At 44.8% G+C, this 25,356-nt stretch overlaps 1 protein-coding gene across 1 annotated transcript in view; it reads left to right on the top strand.

The window, feature by feature from the left end:
- Positions 1-25,356, top strand: part of ARID4B (AT-rich interaction domain 4B) — a 387,064-nt gene that overhangs the window by 274,435 nt on the left and 87,273 nt on the right. The window contains exons 18-19 of the mRNA XM_044290640.1: positions 774-858; positions 23,528-23,729. Coding sequence (XP_044146575.1) covers positions 774-858; positions 23,528-23,729 — 287 coding nt within the window. The remainder of the gene's footprint in view (positions 1-773; positions 859-23,527; positions 23,730-25,356) is intronic.

Raw genomic sequence — 25,356 nt, 5'->3', positions numbered from 1 at the left:
CCCAACATTTTTTTTCTTTGTAGTATATTGGAGGCGTGTAGTATATTGTATATTGGAGGCGTGGCGATCTCCAAGCAGTCATGCACACCTGACCAGTTAATCCGCCCTGGAGGCTGGTTTTAAAGTCAGTATAAAACTGAGTCTGCTTATATAGTACCTACCAGTAGCCATTTGGCTCCAGGAGAAGTATATAGTGGGCTCAGCATGCATGCTGGTACTTGCATCCCTGGATCCGATGAAAGCTGTAATGGCACCGGATGGGGTTAAAAGCAGAGTGTGCTTGGCGTGCATGCTGTACCTGCGCTCCCTGGACTTTGTGTGGCTGTCATGGCCCATAACAGGTAGGAACTAGTGTTAGGGAACACTCATGAAGGCGACCTTGATGTGGTGAGTGGCTTATTACGCTTTGGCCAAAATGTTCACCAATGCCTTATTCAACATCCAGCATAGAGACAGGGCAGAGTGCTGGTTTGCAGAGTGCGATTGCATTTGTGTTTTTGCGTTTGTATCTGTATTTCGCCATAGCAATGAGCACCTGCATAGGGTTGTGCGGGCTGAACCCCCCACACCTTTAATGATCTATGCTGTAAAATGTCCATGAACATTTGCTTTAATTGTAACTGTAGTAAACATGGACACATTTTCTGTTGTGTACCAACTTAAATGATTTCACATGTCATCACCATATAGCGTTTGGTTTTTGTGATTGATAACTACTCCTCTAACTTCATACTAAAATTAAAGATCAATTGTTCACTCTGTTTATCTTTTAGATATGAAGAAATTTTAAAAGCTGATAAGACCATCAGACCTGCAGATAAAAGTGTACAAAAAATTAAACATAGGAGAAGAATTAAGGTATTTTTAATCTCTTTGACATAGACAGAATATTAACATTAACAGTGTAACATGTCTTCTTGAATTCAGGATCACAATTAGTTCTACTGAGATAACTTCCCCTGCTGTACCCACAGTCTCTGACTACCATAGTTACATAGCTACTGTACTTCAATTGAAAAAAATTGCTTTCCGACCATACAAAGTAGATTTTTTTTTTAGAGCCGATATCGATACCATGTGAACTTTCGGGCTGATAGCCGATAACTTATACCGATATTCCCTATTGAACCTAATAGAGCTGTATTAGGGTGAATAGGATCTTACACTGTTCCTGCTGCCCTGTGCATAGAAGCAGGGAGCTCACCATGGCAGCCAGGGCTTCAATAGCGTCCTGGCTGCCATGGTAACTAATCAGAGCCTCGCAATTACACTCCTGGGGCTCCGACCAGAACTGCCACTGCCGCCAATGAAATTACTTTAATACTGGGAGGGGGGGCGCACTCATTTTATTGGGCTCTGCGGCGGCCGCGTCCACTGACTCTGGCCACTGAACATGGCGGGGCCAGCCAAGCGCCATGTTTTCTCATAAGCGAGCAACGCTGGACGCATTATCAGCATATCGGCAAGGTTATATGCCGATAACTTAGAAAATCATGAATATTGGCCGATAATATCTGTAAATCAGATAATCAGTCGATCCCTACTACAAAGGATGATATTGAAAGTGTTCTTGTTAATTATAGTTACATAATTTACAGTCATGTGAAAAAATTAGGACACCCTTTGAAAGCATGTGGTTTTTTTGTAACATTTTTAATAAAAGGTTATTTCATCTCCGTTTCAACAATACAGAGAGATTAAAGTAATCCGACTAAACAAAGAAAACTGAAGAAAAGTCTTTTCAAGATCTTCTGTAAATGTCATTCTACAAAAATGCCTATTCTAACTGAGGAAAAAGATAGGACACCCTTGCCCCTAATAGCGAGTGTTACCTCCTTTGGCTGAAATAACTGCAGTGAGACGGTTCTTGTAGCCATCTACCAGTCTTCGACATCGGTCTGAGGAAATTTTACCCCACTCCTCAATGCAGAACTTTTTCAGCTGTGAGATGTTTGAGGGGTTTCTTGCACGTACAGCCCTTTTCAAGTCACCCCACAGCATCTCAATGGGATTCAAATCTGGACTTTGACTTGGCCATTCCAGGACTCTCCATTTCTTCTTTTTCAGCCAATCTTTGGTTGATTTACTAGTATGTTTTGGGTCATTGTCATGTTGCATGGTCCAGTTCCGCTTCAGCTTTAATTTTCTAACTGATGGTCTCACATGTTCTTCAAGCACCTTCTGATACACAGTAGAATTCATCGTGGATTCTATGATGGTGAGCTGACCAGGTCCTGCTGCAGCAAAGCAGCCCCAAACCATGACACTTCCACCTCCATGCTTCACAGTTGGTATGAGGTTCTTTTCTTGGAATGCTGTGTTTGGTTTACGCCAAACATGTCCTCTGCTGTTGTGTCCAAATAATTCAATTTTGGACTCATCTGTCCAAAGAACATTATTCCAGAAGTCCTGGTCTTTGTCAACTTTATCTCTGGCAAATGTCAGTCTGGCCTCGATGTTTCTCTTGGAAAGCAAAGGTTTCCTCCTTGCACACCTCCCATGCAAGTTAAACTTGTACAGTCTCTTTCTGATTGTAGAGGCATGTACTTCTACATCAACAGTAGCCAGTGCCTGCTGTAGTTCTCGAGATGACACTTTAGGGTTTTTGGAGACCTCTTTTAGCATCTTGCGGTCTGCTCTTGGGGTGAACTTGCTGGGGCGACCAGTCCTGGGCATGTTGGCAGTTGTTTTGAAAGCCCTCCACTTGTAGACTATCTTCCGGACAGTGGAATGGCTGATTTCAAAATCTTTTGAGATCTTTTTAAATCCCTTCCCAGACTCATAGGCTGCTACAATCTTTTTTCTGAAGTCCTCTGACAGCTCTTTTGCTCTCACCATGGTGCTCACTCTCACTTCAACAGTCAGGAGCACACCAAACTAAATGTCTGAGGTTTAAATAGGGCAAGCCTCATTCAACATGCAGAGTAACGATCTACTAATTATGTGCACCTGGTGTGATATACCTGTGTGAGATCTGAGCCAATTTAAGAGGGAATACATGTGAGGGTGTCCTATCTTTTTCCTCAGTTAGAATAGGCATTTTTGTAGAATGACATTTACAGAAGATCTTGAAAAGACTTTTCTTCAGTTTTCTTTGTTTAGTTGGATTACTTTAATCTCTCTGTATTGTTGAAACGGAGATGAAATAACCTTTTATTAAAAATGTTACAAAAAACCACATGCTTTCAAAGGGTGTCCTAATTTTTTCACATGACTGTATAGGAAAAGAGGAGCTATTGCCAAATTTGAAAAACGATGGGCATTGTGGATTGATACCCCCGGTTTAGTATCTACAGAATTATTGAGGTATCACCTTGGTCTGATTTGAAGGGGAATTGTATTAAGAGCATTGGAGAAGTGGAGACTTTGGGCTCTGTAGTCTGGCTGTCCAGCTACGGATGCTACAATGTGGATCCTAATACACTTGGCAATCTATACTTAAGTATAGATTGCCATCTGTTAAAACTGCACTATGATCCAAGTGGATCTAACTCCTTGATCTACTCTACATATTGGCAATGCGACAATTTATTTGGCACATGTACTTGCATGTTTTTTTGGGGGGGGAGTGTGCTTTGTGTGTGTGTGTGTGTGTGTGGAGGGGTCCTTGTTGTTTTCACACAAAAAAGTTTAACAGAAAATGTGAAATAAAAAAAATTCTAGTTACATAGTTGATACAGTTGAAAAAAAAAAGAGTTTGCATGAATATATTATCTGTAAACTACATATTCTGTAGGGCTGCCACGTAACTACACCTGTTGACTACAGGTGAATTCTTCCTAATGGTGTCTGAAAATTGTGATTGAATGCATTACTGTGAGTATAATCACTTCTTCAGGAGAAGTTCTGATTGGGGCGTGGTTTCTCCTCAAGTGAATCTCTGTCCAGGCAGGACCTTTCTTCAGAATTTTTCAGAGGCTACTACATCATTATAAATATTTGAGTTACATGATGACAAGGGACCAAATTATTGTAACTTCTGTCAGGGGCGGATTGGGAACTTCATGTTGTAGGTGGAGCCAAACTTATAGAAGGCATAGTGAAACCAAGTAGGCATGGTCATACTGCTGGCTAGAGAGGCCAATACAAACAATGAGCCTTTTCACTAGGCAGTTCTAGTGTACAAGTAAGCAAGACATTGCACTGACAGACAGCGCCAAAGCAGTAGAACTATAGGTGATGCAAACACGCCAGTAGGTCAGCACATTACTGGATGGTGCACATGCATCAGTTATGTGGGCTGCACATCAGAAAAATAGAATGCAATGCAAATGAACATAATCCAACAAAGAATCTATGTGCAAATTCAGCATAAAAGTCTGTTACTCAATAATATAATGAAGCATGTTGTTTTGTACCTTTTGTATGCCACCCCGACCCGGAGAAGAGTTTCCATCCTGCCTGCAAATGTTCTCTGTACCTTTTCTTTGAAGACAATTCTTGTCTAGAAAAGCATATGTTTTGTTATGTTATTGAGTAGCAGACTTTCAAGCTAAATTCTTATACACATGCTATGTTGGATCTGCAGAGTTTTGGGGTGCCAGTTAATAGTAAATTAGCAAAAATAGCTACTGGATCTTAAAAGGGGGATTTATTAATGGTACAGGGAAATATAAAAGGAGGTTAACTATCTAACTAAAGGACAGGAACAAAGGGGACATACAGGTAATGTGTAGGGAAGGAAGTGCCTAACTAGCTATCTAAAGTATGTACAGACATACCATATATATTAAACGTGAGTTCACAATTACAGCCACAACTCCACCCATTACTATACTGTATTTTCCGGCCTTCTTGCTGACTTCTTGCCAATCAGCGTCCAGTAGCACAATGACTGTGTCATGGTTGTCATGAACCTATCTACTTTTGGATGGCGTTCTTGCACTTAGGCCGAATGTGCCGCCACTGCACTACAGTAATACACTCGTATAGATCATACGAGTATTGCAGTATGTATATATTAGTAGGGGTAGTCATCCAGTATGGTATGTGAGGACACCTGGAACAGGCTGCTGTTTAAAGTATTCCATTTCTTATATTATCATGAATGTTGTTAATGTTAGCTTCCAACAACTCTATTACTAAGGTTAGTCCTGTAATATATATCCATTACTAGGGGTAGGCCACGTTCTATATATCTATTACTAAGGGTATCCTGCAGTGTAGAAATTGCAGAAATAAGATAATAATGCACTTAATAAAGTAGATGCAAGCACTATATATGGACAAAGTCCTCACTCTGATATGATAAAATCTGAGACACTTAGCCAATATATTTTGATCAAAATACATCTGTGCCCGCCTACCAAGCGCCACGGTGATCTCAGGTCAGCTGAGTCCTACGCTAAACCTACCTAAGACATTGGGCTTCTATGTTTAGGAGCACAGACGCCGCACATATGGTGTGCTGCTCCTAGAAACCTCCATGTGCATCAATGGGAGGAGAATAAGCATACCTATATGTACCATGAATCCTGCAGTGTATATCTATTAGTAGGGGTAGTCCTGCAGTGTGTATATATATATATATATATATATATATCTCTATTACTAGGGGTAATCCTACAGTATAAATGTATTAGTAGGGGTAGTCCTGCAGTTGACTACCACTAGTAATACATTTAAATTGCAGAACTACCCCTAGTTTTTATATATATATATATATATATATATATATATATATATATATATAAAAAGAAAGTCCAGCGGGAGCACCAGCCTGAAGAGTGGGTGCAAAATCCAAGGGGGATGACGGCAATCCCCAATAGTATAATCGAAGAAATAGGACTGCACTCCGGATATTGATGAAAAAATCAAGTGGTTTTATTCACCCATATTATGGCAAATCTTGCTAAGATTTGCCATAATATGGGTGAATAAAACCACTTGATTTTTTCGTGAAAAAAGTGCACGGGTCTAGCTTTGAGCCTTGACCAAATATTCCCAAATTATGTGAAATGAATGTACTGGTCCCTTGCTGGGGATCAAAGGGAATAAAACTTAGCGTTTAATAAGGATGTAATAAAATAAATGGCACAAAAAAGGGATACAAAAAATAGATAGACAAGCCCAGATGGGCCAAAGACAATTGCACGAATATGCACCAGTATAAGTATGGAAAGTTCTCACCCGGATGGTTTGATGGACGGACAGGTCTGTGTGGAAGGAACCTGGTTGGCGATGCCACAGGGGAGAAGTCCGATTCTTGGAGGGTGCTGGTCACTGGAGCGCGTGCATTAAGGATGGTACCAAGATGTGCTGGACGGTAGGTGAGGTCGAGAGTAATAGTCCCTGGTGTATCCCTAGTGAGGGGAAAGGGGGGCTAGTAGACCCTGCCTACCTATACGGAGTTCTTGCTCCGCAAGGAGCGACCCCGTCCGGATACCTAACCCTAGTACGGGCCGGTGTCCCTATTGAGCCCTAGAGATGTCCCGACGTGTCACGTTTCCGTTTTAGAAAAACTCATCAGGGGACGTAAAAAAGTAAAGGGTAACAGGCAGAGTAGTGCCTGAAAAAAGAGCAATATTAGCAGCTAGACCAGCTAAAGGGGCTAGCTGCAGGTGTGGGAGCTAAGTCGGTGAGCCAGGGTGATGGCTAGTGGACGCTATAGAACGGTCCAGTGGGGCCTATTCAAGCTCCAGGTACGATGGCCAGGCCAGTGGGACCGGACAACAGAAAGAAAATCCTATCAACAGGACCGTGAGTGCTAGCTAGCCAGTGGGCTGTCAAAGCACATGGACAAAAAACGCTAAAAAAGCGCGTGATGCGGTCACTGTGAGGCCCAAATCAGAGGGTGTGAGGTCAGGGGCTGTCGGCACTGTTTACCTCCGATGTGCCATTTAAATGTAGGCGAGCGCCGCGCGCTCATTACCAAGGCCCGCCCCCCCGAACCTGTCACGTGGAGACCGGTAAGGCTGCGTCCTGTTAACAGGTGTCCTGCGTGCCATGGAACGCAGCGTCGGACGGCGCGTGCGTTCCACAGGCCACCACAGGGGCCGCACAGATGGAGCTGTGCGCAGCGCCGAGGGCGGAGACAGGTGGAGCGCAAGCGTCATATGCCGACGCCGGGATGGCACGCAAGGAAGTAGGAGGGGCGAATAAATAAGAGCCTGGGAGCGGGCAGGGTGCCTAGCAACTAGACGCCGCATTAAGACATACGGCGAACAAGTTGCTAGAACAAGAGGCCAGCGTGTCAGCGGTCTCATTTTATGAAGCAAAAACAAAAACAGTTTATGCTAATTACATCAGAGCTTCTTAGGGAGGATGATCGTGAGCAAATGAACCCAGCTGCTATGACAGGGGGCCGGCGATGAGGCCAGGAGATAGAGGTGACATGAGGTATAACGATTCGGTATAATCGATTGAAATGAAGTAGTTTTGATTAAATTAAATTAAATTAAATCCAGAAGTGATGGGACAAGATAGTGCCATCAAATGGTCACAGAAAACAGCTAAAATTAAGCTGTTCATTAAGCCCCAACGGTGTCATGGATTTAAGATAATAGATCCAGCGGAGTTCACGCTGGAGGATCGCCCGGTCCCAGTCACCTCCACGACGTGGAGGGACGACCCGGTCAATGCCCATGAAGGACACATGGGCAGTGCCATTATGATGAATGCGGATGTGGTTGGCTATTGGTGTGTCTTTGCTCTTGGATATATCATTGAGGTGTTCACCCACCCGCCTGCGAAACTCTCGGATAGTCTTACCGACATATTCCTTACCGCATTCACAGGCGAGGCGGTAAATCACCCCCCGGGTCCTGCAATTGATGAAGTGGTTAATGGTGTAGACTTTACCGGTGTTATTACTGCGGAAGGTCCTACCTGTTTGCAAATGACTGCATGCAATGCACCCACTACATCTGTAGCAGCCTTTGATGTTTGACTGCAACCATGCAGTACCCGAGGGTACAGGCGGTATAAATTCGCTTGAGACCAACCTGTCGCGGAGGTTACGACCCCTGCGATAGGTGATGTTAGGGTGTGGTCCCAAGACCTCTCTGAGGTCTGGATCCATCATGAGGACACCCCAATTTTTGCATAGAATATTGCGAACTTCAGGTGCTGCACGGTCGAAAGTCCTAATCATACGGATGAGGTTCCCCGTATGTTCCTGGTGAGGTTTAGGAGTTAGGAGATCTGTGCGATCTGCCTGCAATGCTGCTCTGAAGGCTAGTCGCAACACCCTGTCCGGGTATCCTCGCTGAAGGAATCTTGATCGTAAGTCAGCTGCCTGTTTGATAAAATCCTTTTTGGAAGAGCAATTTCTCCTGAGGCGGAGATACTGACCTTTTGGGATGCCTTTCTTAAGTGGGAGCGGGTGGCTGCTTTCCCACCTAAGCAAATTGTTGGTTGAACTAGGCTTCCTGTAAACTGTCGTGGTCAGTTCTCCCTCCTCAGTTTTAGAAATAAGGACATCCAAAAATGGCAGATGAGTGGTATTATTTTCGCTGGTAAAACGGAGGCCTATATTGTTGACATTAAGGGCCTTCACCAGAGAACAAAAAGCGACTTCATCACTATTCCAGATGATAAAAATGTCGTCGATGTATCGCGCCCACAGTCCCACAGGATCTAATAGTACGGACCCGGTATCCGTAAAAATCAGGGTCTCTTCCCACCAGCCCAGGAACAGGTTGGCATACGAGGGGGCGCATGGGCTCCCCATCGCGGTGCCCCTGAGCTGGTGGTAGATCCTGCCGCTAAAAGAGAACACGTTATGAGTAAGCGTGAACTCCAATAAACGGAGAATAAACAGACTGTGGGCGCGATACTGACGACCTCGGCTACTCAGGAAATGTTCAACAGCCTTGAGGCCTAGTGAATGTGGAATACTGGAGTAAAGGGCCTCCACATCTATACTGGCCAATAGACTATTCGCCTCAGTGTAGATGCCCTCCAGCCGCTTCAAAAGATCTGTCGTGTCACGAGTGTAGGATGGAAGGGTGGTCACAAACGGAGCCAGAATTTTATCCACGTAGATCCCTGTATTTTGGCAGAGATTGTCCACCCCTGAGACTATAGGTCGTCCCTTGAGTGGGTTAACGCCCTTGTGTAGTTTAGGAAGGCAATAGAACGTTGCCATGCGGGGACACGGGGGAAACAGAAACTTAAATTCATCGTCGGAGATAAGGTTTGCCAACTTCGCCTCCTCTAGAATAGATTTGAGTTCTGATCTAAATTCATTAGAGGGATCTCGAGGTAACACCTCATAGGTGGAAGGATCGTTTAATAGAGACTCACACATTGCTCTGTACTGACCCTGATCCATGACCACCGTGTTGCCCCCTTTGTCCGAAGGTTTAATTACGATGGAGCGGTCTTCGACCTGGTGTGAGACCAGTTCCAAAAACACGTCTATACAGGATGGATCCATCCTGTATAGACGTGTTTTTGGAACTGGTCTCACACCAGGTCGAAGAAATTAGACCTCCACACTGCTCTAATGTTGACCGTGCCCAGGCCACCGTGATTTCTGATCTCGAGAATGACCGCTCCATCGTAATTAAACCTTCGGACAAAGGGGGCAACACGGTGGTCATGGATCAGGGTCAGTACAGAGCAATGTGTGAGTCTCTATTAAACGATCCTTCCACCTATGAGGTGTTACCTCGAGATCCCTCTAATGAATTTAGATCAGAACTCAAATCTATTCTAGAGGAGGCGAAGTTGGCAAACCTTATCTCCGACGATGAATTTAAGTTTCTGTTTCCCCCGTGTCCCCGCATGGCAACGTTCTATTGCCTTCCTAAACTACACAAGGGCGTTAACCCACTCAAGGGACGACCTATAGTCTCAGGGGTGGACAATCTCTGCCAAAATACAGGGATCTACGTGGATAAAATTCTGGCTCCGTTTGTGACCACCCTTCCATCCTACACTCGTGACACGACAGATCTTTTGAAGCGGCTGGAGGGCATCTACACTGAGGCGAATAGTCTATTGGCCAGTATAGATGTGGAGGCCCTTTACTCCAGTATTCCACATTCACTAGGCCTCAAGGCTGTTGAACATTTCCTGAGTAGCCGAGGTCGTCAGTATCGCGCCCACAGTCTGTTTATTCTCCGTTTATTGGAGTTCACGCTTACTCATAACGTGTTCTCTTTTAGCGGCAGGATCTACCACCAGCTCAGGGGCACCGCGATGGGGAGCCCATGCGCCCCCTCGTATGCCAACCTGTTCCTGGGCTGGTGGGAAGAGACCCTGATTTTTACGGATACCGGGTCCGTACTATTAGATCCTGTGGGACTGTGGGCGCGATACATCGACGACATTTTTATCATCTGGAATAGTGATGAAGTCGCTTTTTGTTCTCTGGTGAAGGCCCTTAATGTCAACAATATAGGCCTCCGTTTTACCAGCGAAAATAATACCACTCATCTGCCATTTTTGGATGTCCTTATTTCTAAAACTGAGGAGGGAGAACTGACCACGACAGTTTACAGGAAGCCTAGTTCAACCAACAATTTGCTTAGGTGGGAAAGCAGCCACCCGCTCCCACTTAAGAAAGGCATCCCAAAAGGTCAGTATCTCCGCCTCAGGAGAAATTGCTCTTCCAAAAAGGATTTTATCAAACAGGCAGCTGACTTACGATCAAGATTCCTTCAGCGAGGATACCCGGACAGGGTGTTGCGACTAGCCTTCAGAGCAGCATTGCAGGCAGATCGCACAGATCTCCTAACTCCTAAACCTCACCAGGAACATACGGGGAACCTCATCCGTATGATTAGGACTTTCGACCGTGCAGCACCTGAAGTTCGCAATATTCTATGCAAAAATTGGGGTGTCCTCATGATGGATCCAGACCTCAGAGAGGTCTTGGGACCACACCCTAACATCACCTATCGCAGGGGTCGTAACCTCCGCGACAGGTTGGTCTCAAGCGAATTTATACCGCCTGTACCCTCGGGTACTGCATGGTTGCAGTCAAACATCAAAGGCTGCTACAGATGTAGTGGGTGCATTGCATGCAGTCATTTGCAAACAGGTAGGACCTTCCGCAGTAATAACACCGGTAAAGTCTACACCATTAACCACTTCATCAATTGCAGGACCCGGGGGGTGATTTACCGCCTCGCCTGTGAATGCGGTAAGGAATATGTCGGTAAGACTATCCGAGAGTTTCGCAGGCGGGTGGGTGAACACCTCAATGATATATCCAAGAGCAAAGACACACCAATAGCCAACCACATCCGCATTCATCATAATGGCACTGCCCATGTGTCCTTCATGGGCATTGACCGGGTCGTCCCTCCACGTCGTGGAGGTGACTGGGACCGGGCGATCCTCCAGCGTGAACTCCGCTGGATCTATTATCTTAAATCCATGACACCGTTGGGGCTTAATGAACAGCTTAATTTTAGCTGTTTTCTGTGACCATTTGATGGCACTATCTTGTCCCATCACTTCTGGATTTAATTTAATTTAATTTAATCAAAACTACTTCATTTCAATCGATTATACCGAATCGTTATACCTCATGTCACCTCTATCTCCTGGCCTCATCGCCGGCCCCCTGTCATAGCAGCTGGGTTCATTTGCTCACGATCATCCTCCCTAAGAAGCTCTGATGTAATTAGCATAAACTGTTTTTGTTTTTGCTTCATAAAATGAGACCGCTGACACGCTGGCCTCTTGTTCTAGCAACTTGTTCGCCGTATGTCTTAATGCGGCGTCTAGTTGCTAGGCACCCTGCCCGCTCCCAGGCTCTTATTTATTCGCCCCTCCTACTTCCTTGCGTGCCATCCCGGCGTCGGCATATGACGCTTGCGCTCCACCTGTCTCCGCCCTCGGCGCTGCGCACAGCTCCATCTGTGCGGCCCCTGTGGTGGCCTGTGGAAAGCACGCGCCGTCCGACGCTGCGTTCCATGGCACGCAGGACACCTGTTAACAGGACGCAGCCTTACCGGTCTCCACGTGACAGGTTCGGGGGGGCGGGCCTTGGTAATGAGCGCGCGGCGCTCGCCTACATTTAAATGGCACATCGGAGGTAAACAGTGCCGACAGCCCCTGACCTCACACCCTCTGATTTGGGCCTCACAGTGACCGCATCACGCGCTTTTTTAGCGTTTTTTGTCCATGTGCTTTGACAGCCCACTGGCTAGCTAGCACTCACGGTCCTGTTGATAGGATTTTCTTTCTGTTGTCCGGTCCCACTGGCCTGGCCATCGTACCTGGAGCTTGAATAGGCCCCACTGGACCGTTCTATAGCGTCCACTAGCCATCACCCTGGCTCACCGACTTAGCTCCCACACCTGCAGCTAGCCCCTTTAGCTGGTCTAGCTGCTAATATTGCTCTTTTTTCAGGCACTACTCTGCCTGTTACCCTTTACTTTTTTACGTCCCCTGATGAGTTTTTCTAAAACGGAAACGTGACACGTCGGGACATCTCTAGGGCTCAATAGGGACACCGGCCCGTACTAGGGTTAGGTATCCGGACGGGGTCGCTCCTTGCGGAGCAAGAACTCCGTATAGGTAGGCAGGGTCTACTAGCCCCCCTTTCCCCTCACTAGGGATACACCAGGGACTATTACTCTCGACCTCACCTACCGTCCAGCACATCTTGGTACCATCCTTAATGCACGCGCTCCAGTGACCAGCACCCTCCAAGAATCGGACTTCTCCCCTGTGGCATCGCCAACCAGGTTCCTTCCACACAGACCTGTCCGTCCATCAAACCATCCGGGTGAGAACTTTCCATACTTATACTGGTGCATATTCGTGCAATTGTCTTTGGCCCATCTGGGCTTGTCTATCTATTTTTTGTATCCCTTTTTTGTGCCATTTATTTTATTACATCCTTATTAAACGCTAAGTTTTATTCCCTTTGATCCCCAGCAAGGGACCAGTACATTCACTTGATTTTTTCATCAATATCCGGAGTGCAGTCCTATTTCTTCGATTATATATATATATATATATATATATATATATTACTAGGGGTAGTTCTGCAATTTAAATGTATTACTAGTGGTCGTCAACTGCAGGACTACCCCTACATTTACACTGTAGGACTACCCCTAGTAATATATTCATACTGCAGGGCTACCCCTAGCAATAGTTATACATACTGCAGTATGTATATATTACTAGGGGTAGTCCTCCAGTATGGTATGTGAGGACATGGCACACAGAGCAGGGACTGGGCTGTGGAACTTATGATGTAGCAGGTGGTGATGTCAGTGTACCTGGTAAGAGTGGGAAGGCCGGAGTCTCCCTATGTTGAGAGCAGGAAATTGAGCCAGGACTTGTAGTGAAGGGCTGTCATTGGCTGGCGGGCATCATGTGACAGCTTTGTGGCTTTCAGATTGCATTCTAGTTAGCAGTCAGATTCTTGGTAGAAGCTGTGGCTCTGTCAACACACAGCGGCTGGCAGGAGGAGGATGTGCCACCATGAGGTGGATCCCTGGGACAAGACAGAGAGGATTTTCAGTGTCTGAGACTCTCTCACACATTGCTGGTCGTACTGTCAATATCATGCACATGCAAGATACAATGTGGAAAAGTCAGGCTGGGCTCTGCTGGCCCACTTCCTAGTAGAAGACAATTGGCCCACTGAAATTTTCCCACTGAGGTGCATTGCCAATCCACATCTGTCTTCTGTAAAGTGAGTTTCATACTCCCTCTGCCTACCTAAAAGTTCCCCCTTCTTCTCTGTGTTCTGTCCCCATTCACTGTAGCGCTAGGCAGGGTTGCCTCTTATCCCCAGCATTTTTTGCGTTAGCAAAGACACCTCTGGCTATTCTTATTCACAATTACCCTGATACAGTTTTTCTTTATGTTGTATCCTCTACATATAAGACTACTTTATTTGCTGATGACCTTTTGGTGACACTTAGGCTTCTAATTCCCCTGCCAAATCTGTTTTGTGTTTCTGAACAATTCTCTATTATTATTAGACTTCAGAACTAAGTCTGAAGTCTAAGGCCTCATGCACACGACCGATGTGTGTTTTGCATTCCGCAAATTGCGGATCCTCAAAACACGGATGGCGGGGGCGTGGCTAACTGCCGGCATGAGCGCACGCACTTGAGAGCGGCTCCGTTCCCTGTATTCCATCCTGACTAATCCTGCCAAGCTGCCTACTTCAAATTTAGAGTGGCAAGTGCAGAGGAGAAGGAGGAAGCCCAGGCATCACGATATGGGTCCCAGCAAGGCACAGTCCACAGCTGAAAAGCTTAAAGAATATGCCCGCCAGGAAAATCAACATGGCGCCGCAGCTCCCGCCACTCCACGTGCAGCGGTGACGCGAGGGCAGGCGGCACAGCAGATGGAGCCTGAAGATGCTGGGGAACCTGAGATCACATTGAAAGTGGTGTCAGAACAGCTCCTAACAGCAATCTCCTCCTGCCAGTCCTCCCTCACATGTAAAATCGAGGAGGTGCGCGTTGACCTGGGTCTGCTGAGGCAGGACGTGCAACAGCTGAGGGAGAGAGTGAAGCAGACAGAGGATTGGGTGTCGGAGCTGGAGGACTACACTAGGTCGCTGGACTCGAGACTGCAAGAGGTTGAGAGAGCTGTTGGCAGCAGAAGTGTGACGACCTAGAGAACCGGGCCCGGCGCAACAACGTGAGGATCCTGGGGTTACCTGAAAGAGCGGAGGGGCGAGATCCTGCCAACTTCTTGGAGGTATGGTTTAAGGCCCAATTCCCAGATGTCGCGTTCTCTACGGCCTATGCCGTTGAAAGAGCGCACAGGGTTCCTGCCAGACCACCTCCTCCGGGTGCACCGCCGAGGCCTCTGCTCGCCCGTCTACTAAACTGGAGGGACCGGGACTTAATCCTTAGTCAAGCGAGGAGCAAGGGAGCGCTGATGCATGATAATGCCAACGTGTCGCTATTCCCGGACTTTTCTGCGGATTTGCAGAAGAAGAGGGCCACCTTCGTTTCAGTTAAGAGACGCCTCAGAGAATTGAATTTACAGTATTCAATGGCTTACCCAGCACGTCTTCGAGTGATTGATGGGGACAGACCAGTCTTTTTTACTGATCCGAAAGAAGCAGAGGACTGGGTCTCTAGGCGTCCGAGACCACGCTAATTTGCGCTATCGGATCTGAGCTGCAAGTATTTTTAGGCGCTAAAAAGCATAATATGGGTGCCTTGCCACTGAGTTTATATTTGTATAATGGTGCAATCTTCTACCTAACTTGCATAAAATGGGATGTTTTCTGTTACCAGACCACTATGACCCTCAAGCTAGTTTCTATTGTTAGTATTTGAGCTAAGGATGGTCTGGATATGCATGTTTATGCCTATTTGTGATTATTTGCACCTGCAGCTGTATTATTGTAATGTACAGGGAATGCTCGGCCACCTGTACGGGCACAACACCCTTTTTCTTCCCGTAACGGTCCTCGATTACATTGCCACGAAACTAACACTATGATGTATGCACTGGATGTATATTTAGAGGTGTTAGGTATTCACCTGTTATGTTATGTGTTTATTATGTTACTGAAGGCATGGTCATATCAGTTCTTTAATTGGGTTGAGGACGAGAGGCGATTCCTTATGATGAGGAGGGATCCCCTTAGTTTCTCCAATAGAATCCTGCATAATAGAGGGGGTGACCCTATGTTTCGATTATGGGGTCTCTAGTGGTGATGTCCTGGAACGTGAGAGGCTTGGGGGCTCCGAATAAGAGAATTGCGGTATTCTCGCATGTGCGACGTTATGACCCTTACATTCTAGGACTTCAAGAAACTCACTTGACAGCTGATACTGGGCACAGAATTGTTAAACAGTGGGTGCAGTGGTCACTACAGTCGTATGGTACTTCGAACTCTAGAGGAGTGGCCTTGGTGTGTAAGGGCCTCATATGGTAACCGCAGCAATCTGTCGCAGGCCCTGAGGGTCAATATTTGCTGGTGTATGGATTCATTAATCATATTCCTTATGTTATTATTAACCTATATATCCCCCCCCCAGCTAGAGTCTCACTTCTTCAGACAATCTTGGGGTTTGCTGCGCAATATACCTCGGCCCGGCTACTCTGGAGGAGTTGGACAGGCACCGCTCGCCTGGAGTGAGGGGGGCTGAGACCCATTCGGTCACTACACTGTTTAGAATTGCTGCAGAATTGGGGTGGCTGGATTTGTGGAGACTTAGGAACCCGCAGCTGAGGGAATACTCCTGTTTTAACCCCGCTAGAGGGGCGCTCTCGAGAATTTACTACATTCTGGGCAATGCTGCAGTATATACGGATTTGGTTGCTATTAATTATGAGCCGCAGGGACCTTCACATCATGCTGCGGTTGTGGCACGTCTAAATATTCCCGGGGTCGCCTCTAGGGGGCGGGAAGATGAGAATTCACCCTTTCTGGCTTTCTCTTTTGACCCAGAATGATAGAATTCCTGATCAGCTGCGGGTTTTCTTGGATATGCAAGGTGATGAGACTGAGGGCTTGCTATTGTGGGACACCCTGAAGGCTTACCTGAGGGGCTGTTTAAAGTCCTCAATATCTTTTGTGAAAAGGGACACAGCTCGTCAGGAACTAGATCTGCACACCAAATGTAGAGAGGCCGAGGCCTCTTTCTGTTCTGACCCCACGGAAGAGAACAGGATAGAATGGATGACTAGGGGCAGATCCTACATGCTGCATCTCAAAGAAAAGAGTGAACGCAGAATGTTTTTCATGAAGCAGCAGTCGTTTGAATCAGGGGATAGAGCGGGTAAGCTTCTAGCTCATATTGCTAGGGCCAACCAATTATCCCCCCCCAGTATTACGCATACTCAACCCGGAGGGACAACTGGTGGAATCTGTAGAGGGAATACTAGATGGTTTCAAGCGATTCTATCAATCGCTGTATAGCTCCGTGGCGCATTACACTGAGGGGGAGTTGAGCGATCATATTGCAGAGGTGGTTCATCCTAGGCTCAGCACGGTGGATATAGCCTTGCTAGATAAGGATATATCTTTAGAAGAAATCCAGCTTGATATCCATGATCTCCCAGCTGGGAAGGCGCCGGGTCCGGATGGGATCCCTGTAGAAGTTTACTCAAGATATAGTGAGATTCTAAGCCCCCAACTCCTTAAACTATACTCGGCATCGTTTCAGCGCCATCAACTGCCTGAAACTTTATATGATGCTACTATTGTAGTAATATTAAAGCCAGACAAAGATCCGAATACATGTGGCTCTTACAGGCAAATTTCATTGTTAAATTTAGACTACAAGATTTTGACTAGGTTACTGGCCTCCCGCTTGAACAAAGTGATAACTTCCATAGTACATCAGGATCAAGCTGGATTTATACCGGGTAGGACTACCTCTGACAATATTAGAAGAGCCCAGGTCATAGCACAGATAGGGGTGGCGGAGGGAAGTAGATGGGCCCTGGCGTCTCTTGACACGGCCAAGGCCTTAGACTCTGTAGAGTGGCCTTTCCTTCTACAAATTTAGAAGGAATTTGGATTTGGGCCAAAGTTTATAAGATGGGTTGAAATCTTGTATCAGAGGCCTAAAGCGAATATACTAGTTAATGGCACCCAGTCGGACTCCTTTACGCTACACAGAGGTACCAGACAGGGCTGTCCCCTTTCCCCACTGTTGTTTGCTGTGGTGATAGAACATTTAGCCCTACATATTAGACAGGATGAGTCTTTTAAGGGGATCTCTAAAGGACATAGAGAGGAGAAGATAGGCCTGTATGCGGATGATCTCCTCCTGTTTATGGATGAGCCTGAGCGGACTCTTCTGAGTGCAATTGCTGTGATAGAGAAGTTTGGTACATACTCGGGCTTGCACATAAACTGGACAAAATCGTCTATTATGCCTCTTTGGGCACATGATTGGCCAGAGTCTTTTCATAATTTACCAGTAGTGGACCACTTTAAATATCTTGGCATTGTAATCACAAGGGACCCTCACGCGTCGGTGGCAAGAAATATAGACTCGATAGAATCTCTGTTTATCCATAAATTCAAGACATGGAAGTCCTTGCCGATTTCGGTGATGGGGAGATTGAATTTAGTTAAAATGATATTGCTTCCTAAGGGTCTATACCTCCTGTCGCATGCATGCGCTCCGGTACCCAAGGCCTTTTTTTCGACAGACTGCATTCACTAACGACGGCTTTCGTTTGGGGCAAGGCCAAGAGGAAGCTCTCCCTGAGAGTGCTGCAGAGAGCTAGGATCCAAGGAGGGGCTGCCCTACCTGATTTTTTTTCTATATTATTTCGCTGGTCAGCTGAAGTACATTGCGGCGTGGGTGAAACAGGGGGATTTACCAGGGCCGGAGTATTGGCTGATGGAGTATCTTCATCTATCTACCCTGTGGCCTGTGCTGGAGTCCCCTGGTTTAGTCCCTGGGAGACTACTCCCTGCTCATAAGTTGGCTAATCAAGTATGGAAGGCAGCCAAATTTAACTCATATAAGGATTTACCTGATGCCGCTCCACTCTGGGGTAATCCCATGTTCCTGCACTTAATAACCCTGGAGGGCTCGATGATTTGGAAGGGGTGTGGGGTGTTGTCACTGGAAGAATTGTATGATGGAGGAGTATTAAGGTCTCTGCACCAATTACAGGAGAAGTTTGAGATTCCTCATACTCTATTTTATAGGTACCTTCAGTTAAGACATGCCCTATACGCTCAGTTTAGAGGGGTGAGCCGTAGCATTTCTAAGTATCCCTTGATAGGGGTGTTGAGATCTCAGGGACCTAAGGGTATCATTTCTATATTATATACACAACTGCTAGGTGATCGCATGCTACTCCAACCTCTGGAGGTGGAGGCTAAATGGAAAGCTACTACTCCTACTCTCGATACTGAAGAATGGGAGGAGGCTCTGTTAGTGCCCACTAAGGTTTCTCCAACGGTAAACAATAGATTGACTCAATTGTTCATACTACATAGAAGCTATCTATCCCCTCTCAGATTGTATAAAATGGGGAGATCTCCTAGCAGCAGATGTCACAGATGTCAGGAGGAGAGAGCTAACTTTTGGCATTTGATATGGGGCTGCAGTTACTTGCAGGTCTTTTGGGGTAGAGTTGTGGAGATTCTGTCAACGATGGTTCCTGCCCCGATAACAGTCTGTCCTAAAATATGTATTTTGGGAGTATTGGATGAGGAGATGTGGACACATCATCAAAGAGTATTTTTGGGGGAGACTTATATTTCTGGCCAGAAAGGCGATAGCTCTGAGGTGGATGGCGGACAGGTCCCCTACAGTCAATCAGTGGAAAGCATTGGTAAATCATGCTATGTCTATGGAAAAAGTGGTTTACACCCATAGGAAGTGCCCACAGAAATTTCAAAAGGTATGGGGGGAGTGGTGCTCCTCTACTCAATCCTTACATTCTACGCTCTGTGATGGAGGACCCTCCTGTAATTGGTGTTTGAACATTATGTTACAGATCCGAAATGTCTGTTGATGCCATATGGAAGATTCTGTGTGGATAGTCGCCTCACTGTGACATGTCCTTATATAATTTGCTGTGAAGCTAGTGACTCCCGTGCATGGGCTGTGACTGCTTCAGGATGTTATGATCCATGCCTGTTGTTAAACTTCAATAAAACGAGTTAAAAAAAAAAAACACGGATGGCATCCGTGTGCGTTCTGCAATTTGTGTAACGGCACGGACGGCCATTGATATAACTGCCTATTCTTGTCCGCAAAACGGACAAGAATAGGACAGGTTATATTTTTTTTGAGGACCAATCGACAAACAGTCGATTGGTTTACTACAAAACACCAGTAATTGTCTGTTAGCTATCTTTAACAACTTAACCTCTAAAAAACTGAACTTCTTATTTTTCCATCTACTAACCCAAACTTGATATTTCAATTTCCGTCTGTGGTACTATCATAACTCCTGGGTAGCATGCCTGTTGTTTTGGGGTTATTTTTGACTTGGTTCCCAATACAGACTTTCACTCTCTTGTCATCTGCGTCTCAAGAACATCTCCAGAATCTGCCCTTGTCTCACTGTGGAAACAGCCAAAACGATTGTTGTTTTGATTCATTCTCATCTTGACTACTGTAACTCGTTTGTAGTTGGTCTTCCAATCACTAAACTCTCTCTCTATCAGTCTGTCCTAAATGCAGCAGCCAGGCTCATCTATTTGTCCACCCGCTACACCAATGTCTCATCACCTTACTTGTTCTCCGTTTGGCAAACTATCTAAGACATCCTCCATAATTCGAGCCTCCCATACCCACCTTTTGTGGCACCCCTATTCCTAATCTTTCGAGCATGGCCCGCACGCCTAATGTTTTATTTGTTTATTACCCTGTAATTTTGTGACGTCTTTTCATTTGTACAAAATTGTAAAGATTATTATTATTATTATTATTGATCCTTCTGATCCCAAGTGGCGGTCAGATTGAATTAACATTCAGAACAAGAATTCTGCACACTTTTGTAAGTATTGATGATCAGGGGCAGATTAAGGCTACCATGGGCCCTGGGATGAATGAAGAATATAGGGTCCCCCCAGTCTAACACACAGACATCTAAACAGAATCATGCTTACTACATAGATACCATGACAGCATTAATAATGAGTTGGTCCCCCTTTGCTCTTTGGTGAAGACTTTCTAAAAGAATTTGGAGTGTTTCCATTCGTCCAGGAGAGCATTTTTAAGCTCAGATATTTTTATTGTTGAGAGGACCTGGCTTGCAATCTCCATTTTAGTTTATCCCAAAGGTGGTTGATGGGTTTGAGCTCAGGACTGTGTGTGGCCCAGACAAGTTCTAACACTGTAAAGGCACCCAAACCATGCCTTTATGGAATTGCTTTGTACAAACAGAATAGGGCCTTCTCCAAACTGTTCCCACACAAAGCTGAAAGCATTAAGATTTCCCTTCAGTGAAATTAAGCATCCTGGGCCAACGCCTGAGAAACACCTCTATAGTATTACCCTACTCCACCAGAATTTACGGTTTGCATGAGGCAGTTAACTTTCCCCGGCATTCATAAACCCAAACTTATCCATCAGACTGGCAGATAGAGAAGAGTGATTTATCACTCTCACAGAACATGTTTCCACTTCTCCAGAGTTCAGTGGTGGCGTGCTTTACATCATTCCATTCGATGCTTGGTTCATTCGTTCTGAAAAAACTGGTGTAACTAAGTCTGGTTTGTAGGCCTCCATTTGAGGCACACATTTTCTCAGTTCTGCCAATAATTTTTTTTATATGGGAGTGAGGTCAGAAGTTTGTGATGGTCACTTGCCAGATAACAGGCTGAACTAGATGGACAGATGTCTTTTTTCAGCCTTATAAACTATGTTACTATGTTAAGCAGATGGAGACTGCATGGATCAGACCATGATCATGATCCACTTTACTGCTTCATAGAGCACAAATAGTTAAAGTGTGCCAGATTTTAGGGCTGTCTTTGCTGTGCTAAGGTCAGTGAGTGTGGCTGCCTCACTAATGCCACAGGCCACTTCTCATTCCTGTAAATTGTTTTAAGATAGTGGGCAGTTTGGGTGGTCATGGAACCCCTGAAAGACTTGGGCCCCCGACAGCCACCCAAAATGCCCATATTATAATCCACCACTGTTTATGGTATGTTGAGTAGATTGATTTATATTTTTGTGGGGAAAGATTTATTAAAGCTTATCATTTATACGTTTTAATTTCTCCTCTTTCTGACTTCACTGTTCATGTGGGATATCAGTGATTGATAGCATTATCTGTGTAAGTGTGTATACGGACATAGCTGTCAGTTACTCATAACATCTCCCCCTTGAAATAGCAGAGATTGAAATGTATAAATTATAAGGCATGTTATGCAGGGGTTGGGATCTTTATAAAATAAAAAAAGCTAATGAAAAACAGATGCAAAACGTCTATTAAAAATGGACAGACGACAAGAAAATGGATGCACAAATGGTTGAAAAATTACTATGAAAAACTGACCTTGTCTGTTTTTAACAGACTTTTTTTCACTGTCATGTGCATGTAGCCTATGGCTACGGCTACACAGCAACATTTATTGTAATGATAGTCTATGCCAGTGTCATGCTTCTGCGACACGACAGTCACAAACACAAAAATTCCATCCAAGTGTGACATCGGTGCGATGTCACAGTGTAGTTGTTCTCAGTCGTGCAACACATGTCACCGTGTAGCCCTAACAATATATATATGGCTGGTGGAAGTTAATTGACGGAACTGAGCATGAGTGACTACCTCAGTAAGTTGGGCAGAGAAATATGAAAAAATAGCAGGTGGCACTATAAAAAATATATTTTATTGAATAACTTAGTGGCTTTACTAAATTTTTTAATTACATGCAATTTCCAAAGTATTGAGATCCAGGTGCTGGTTTAAAAATGTTGAATATTTAGATTTTTGGAAAACACCTTTAAAGAGTCTCTGGCAGCATTATCAGCCCGATTAAACAAGGCATAGTTCTTAGGGTTGAAAATGCTGATTACAATGATACCTTTCTTTAACCAGCTGCAGAGATATCTCAGTTTTTATTCCTATGCTAATGAGCAAGTTTGAGGACCAGAAGGCCAAACTAAGCCCTTGAAGCACCGCTTTTGTGACTCTCCTGTGCCGCCCCCCCTCCCCTTGATTGACAGGGCTAAACATCATGCATGGTGAGGGCAGAAGCAGCAGATTCAGTCATGCTTCCCATATCTGTGACACTCTGCTGTTGCTCAAACTTTGCCTTTACACTGTGAAACAGATCTTGTAGATAGGGCATATTATGTATGAGTATAAGGTAAAAAGTAAAATTCATCCTAGAGCTGTGATATCTTATACAAAATTAAGCATTATAGCATTACTTGCTTTAGACCATTTTAATGTCTGTCAACTTTTATTATGGTTTAAATTAGGGAGAAAAATGAACTGAAGAAAGTCTCTCTTGGTATTTGAACTTGAGACCCTCTAAATATGTTTGTTGCTTAACTCCAGTCCTTACGGACCACCTGACGGTCATGTTTTCAGGATTTCCTTAATATTAAGCAGGCGATAAGTGTCAAAGCATCAGAACTTACCACAGCTATTCATTCATTGGGATATTCTCAAATCATGACCAGGTGGGCCCTGAGGACTGGAGTTGAGCAACACTGCTCTGTATGGAAGGCAGAGCACTTACTTTCAGGCTATATCCCTGCCATGTTTAGAATAGGGGTTTACTATGCTTAGAAAGCTAATACATGTTACTGGTTTCTTTTTTTTCTCTGAAGCGGTTGGGCTCTTCTTTGCGGTAGCGTCTCACTCCTCTTTGAGTGAGACGCTATTGCGTCAGAAGCTATGGTACAGCGTGACCTCACGAGAAATCTCAGTTCTTGTGAGATTACATTGCATCAGGATGCTGTGTGATGGCGATCGTTCAATTGCATCTTTTAGTGCTTGGAGCTCACGGCCAAAATAGTTGTGCACACCATTATTATTGTATTTATTTATTTCGTTATGCTTTGATTTTTTATTTATACATATGTTGATATGTATGGATATTAGTGCTACTTTTTATTTCTTATATCTTTGCATTTTGAAAAATATTGCATCTAAAAATGATTTATAGCTTTCTCCCAATCTTTTTTTTTTTTAACAGAGTAAGATGGAAACAGATCACAGCAAATCCAAGTCAGAAAAAGATGAAAATTGTCCTAAACAATGCAGACTGTTTTCAAGACCATTATTCCAACCATGTGACCTGGACAACGAGTCACCTTTTGATTCTTCAGAAAGTAAAAATTCTGGCTCAGGTCCTTTGAAGCCATTAGAAATTACTTCTATTTTGAATGGTCTTCAAGGTACAGACATAAAATAATCATAAAAAGTGAAAAGAAAATAAGATCACTGCATTAATATGAACAGAACGGCAATCGACGATGCCTTGGGTTCATTACTTATTGCAATGCTTAAAAACCTATTGTATGTGTATTTGAGTAATATCAGTATTTCTAGCTACAGTATATTGTCACTTGTAAGGTGCTTTTCTAAACCATCAGTTTACCCCTTTGCAGGCTCTATCTCAATCAGCTAGTTGCTATGATGTTCTGGCTGAGTTCCCTGTGTACATTCACCTACAGTTGTGTTCAAAATTATTCAACCCCCACTGAAATTGAGTGTTTTGGCCAGTTTGACATTGATTTTGATCATTTCAGTCATCTTGTTTACAATTAAATCAAAGAGGCACTTGTAAGTCAGACAAATATAACATAACATTTATAATGAAATAACCGCAAATGTCTTTTCTGTGCTCACATCATTATCATTTTTTTTCAACCCCCAAGAAACATTCAATCTTAGTACAACATCCTTTTCCAGTTATAACAGCTTTTAAACGTGAAGCATAGCTTGACACAAGTGTCTTGCAGCGATCTACGGGTATCTTCGTCCATTCTTCATGGGCAAAAGCCTCCAGTTCAGTCACATTCTTAGGCTTGCGCGCTGCAACTGCTTTCTTTAAGTCCCACCAGAGGTTCTCAATCAGATTTAAGTCTGGTGACTGCGATGGCCACTTCAAAATGTTCCAGCCTTTAATCTGCAACCATGCTCTAGTGGACTTGGAGGTATGCTTGGGATCATTGTCCTGTTGAAAGGTCCAACGTCTCCCAAGCCTCAGGTTTGTGACGGACTGCATCACATTTTCATCCAATATCTCCTGGTACTGAAGAGAATTCATGGTACCTTGCACACGCTGAAGCTTCCCTGTACCTGTAGAAGCAAAACAGCCCCAAAGCATGATTGACCCCCCCCCCCCCCTCGCCATGCTTCACAGTAGTCAAGGTGTTCTTTTCTTCATAGGCCTTGTTCTTCCTCCTCCAAACATAGCGTTGATCCATGGGCCCAAACAGTTCTAATTTTGTTTCATCAGTCCACAGAACACTATCCCAAAACTTTTGTGGTTTGTCCACATGACTTTTGGCATACTGCAGTCGACTCTTCTTATTCTTTGGAGACAACAAGGGGGTGCGCCTGGGAGTTCTGGCATGGAGGCCTTCATTACGCAGTGTGCGCCTTATTGTCTGAGCTGAAACTTCAGTACCCATATCTGACAAATCTGTTTTTAGTTCCTCAGCAGTCACACGGGGACTTTTCTCCACTTTGCGCTTCAGGTAGAGCACAGCAGTCGAAGTCAGCATCTTCTTTCTGCCACGACCAGGTAGTGTTTCAACAGTGCCCTTTGCCTTGAATTTGCTAATGATGCTTCCTATGGTGTCTCTTGGTATGTTTAGCATCTTTGCAATCTTCTTATAGCCATTGCCCTTCCTGTGAAGAGAAATCACCTCTTCTCTTGTCTTCCTGGACCATTCTCTTGACTTCACCATGTTTGTAAACACACCAGTAAATGTCCAGAAGGAGCTGAGTATCACAGTCCTTTTAAATCTGCCTAATTGGTGCTTTTTATGCTTGATTGCTGCTCCTTGACATCCA

The sequence above is a fragment of the Bufo gargarizans genome, chromosome 4 (genome assembly GCF_014858855.1).
Source record: "Bufo gargarizans isolate SCDJY-AF-19 chromosome 4, ASM1485885v1, whole genome shotgun sequence".
Taxonomy (NCBI): Eukaryota; Metazoa; Chordata; class Amphibia; order Anura; family Bufonidae; genus Bufo; species Bufo gargarizans.
This window is presented reverse-complemented; position numbering and strand designations above follow the sequence as displayed.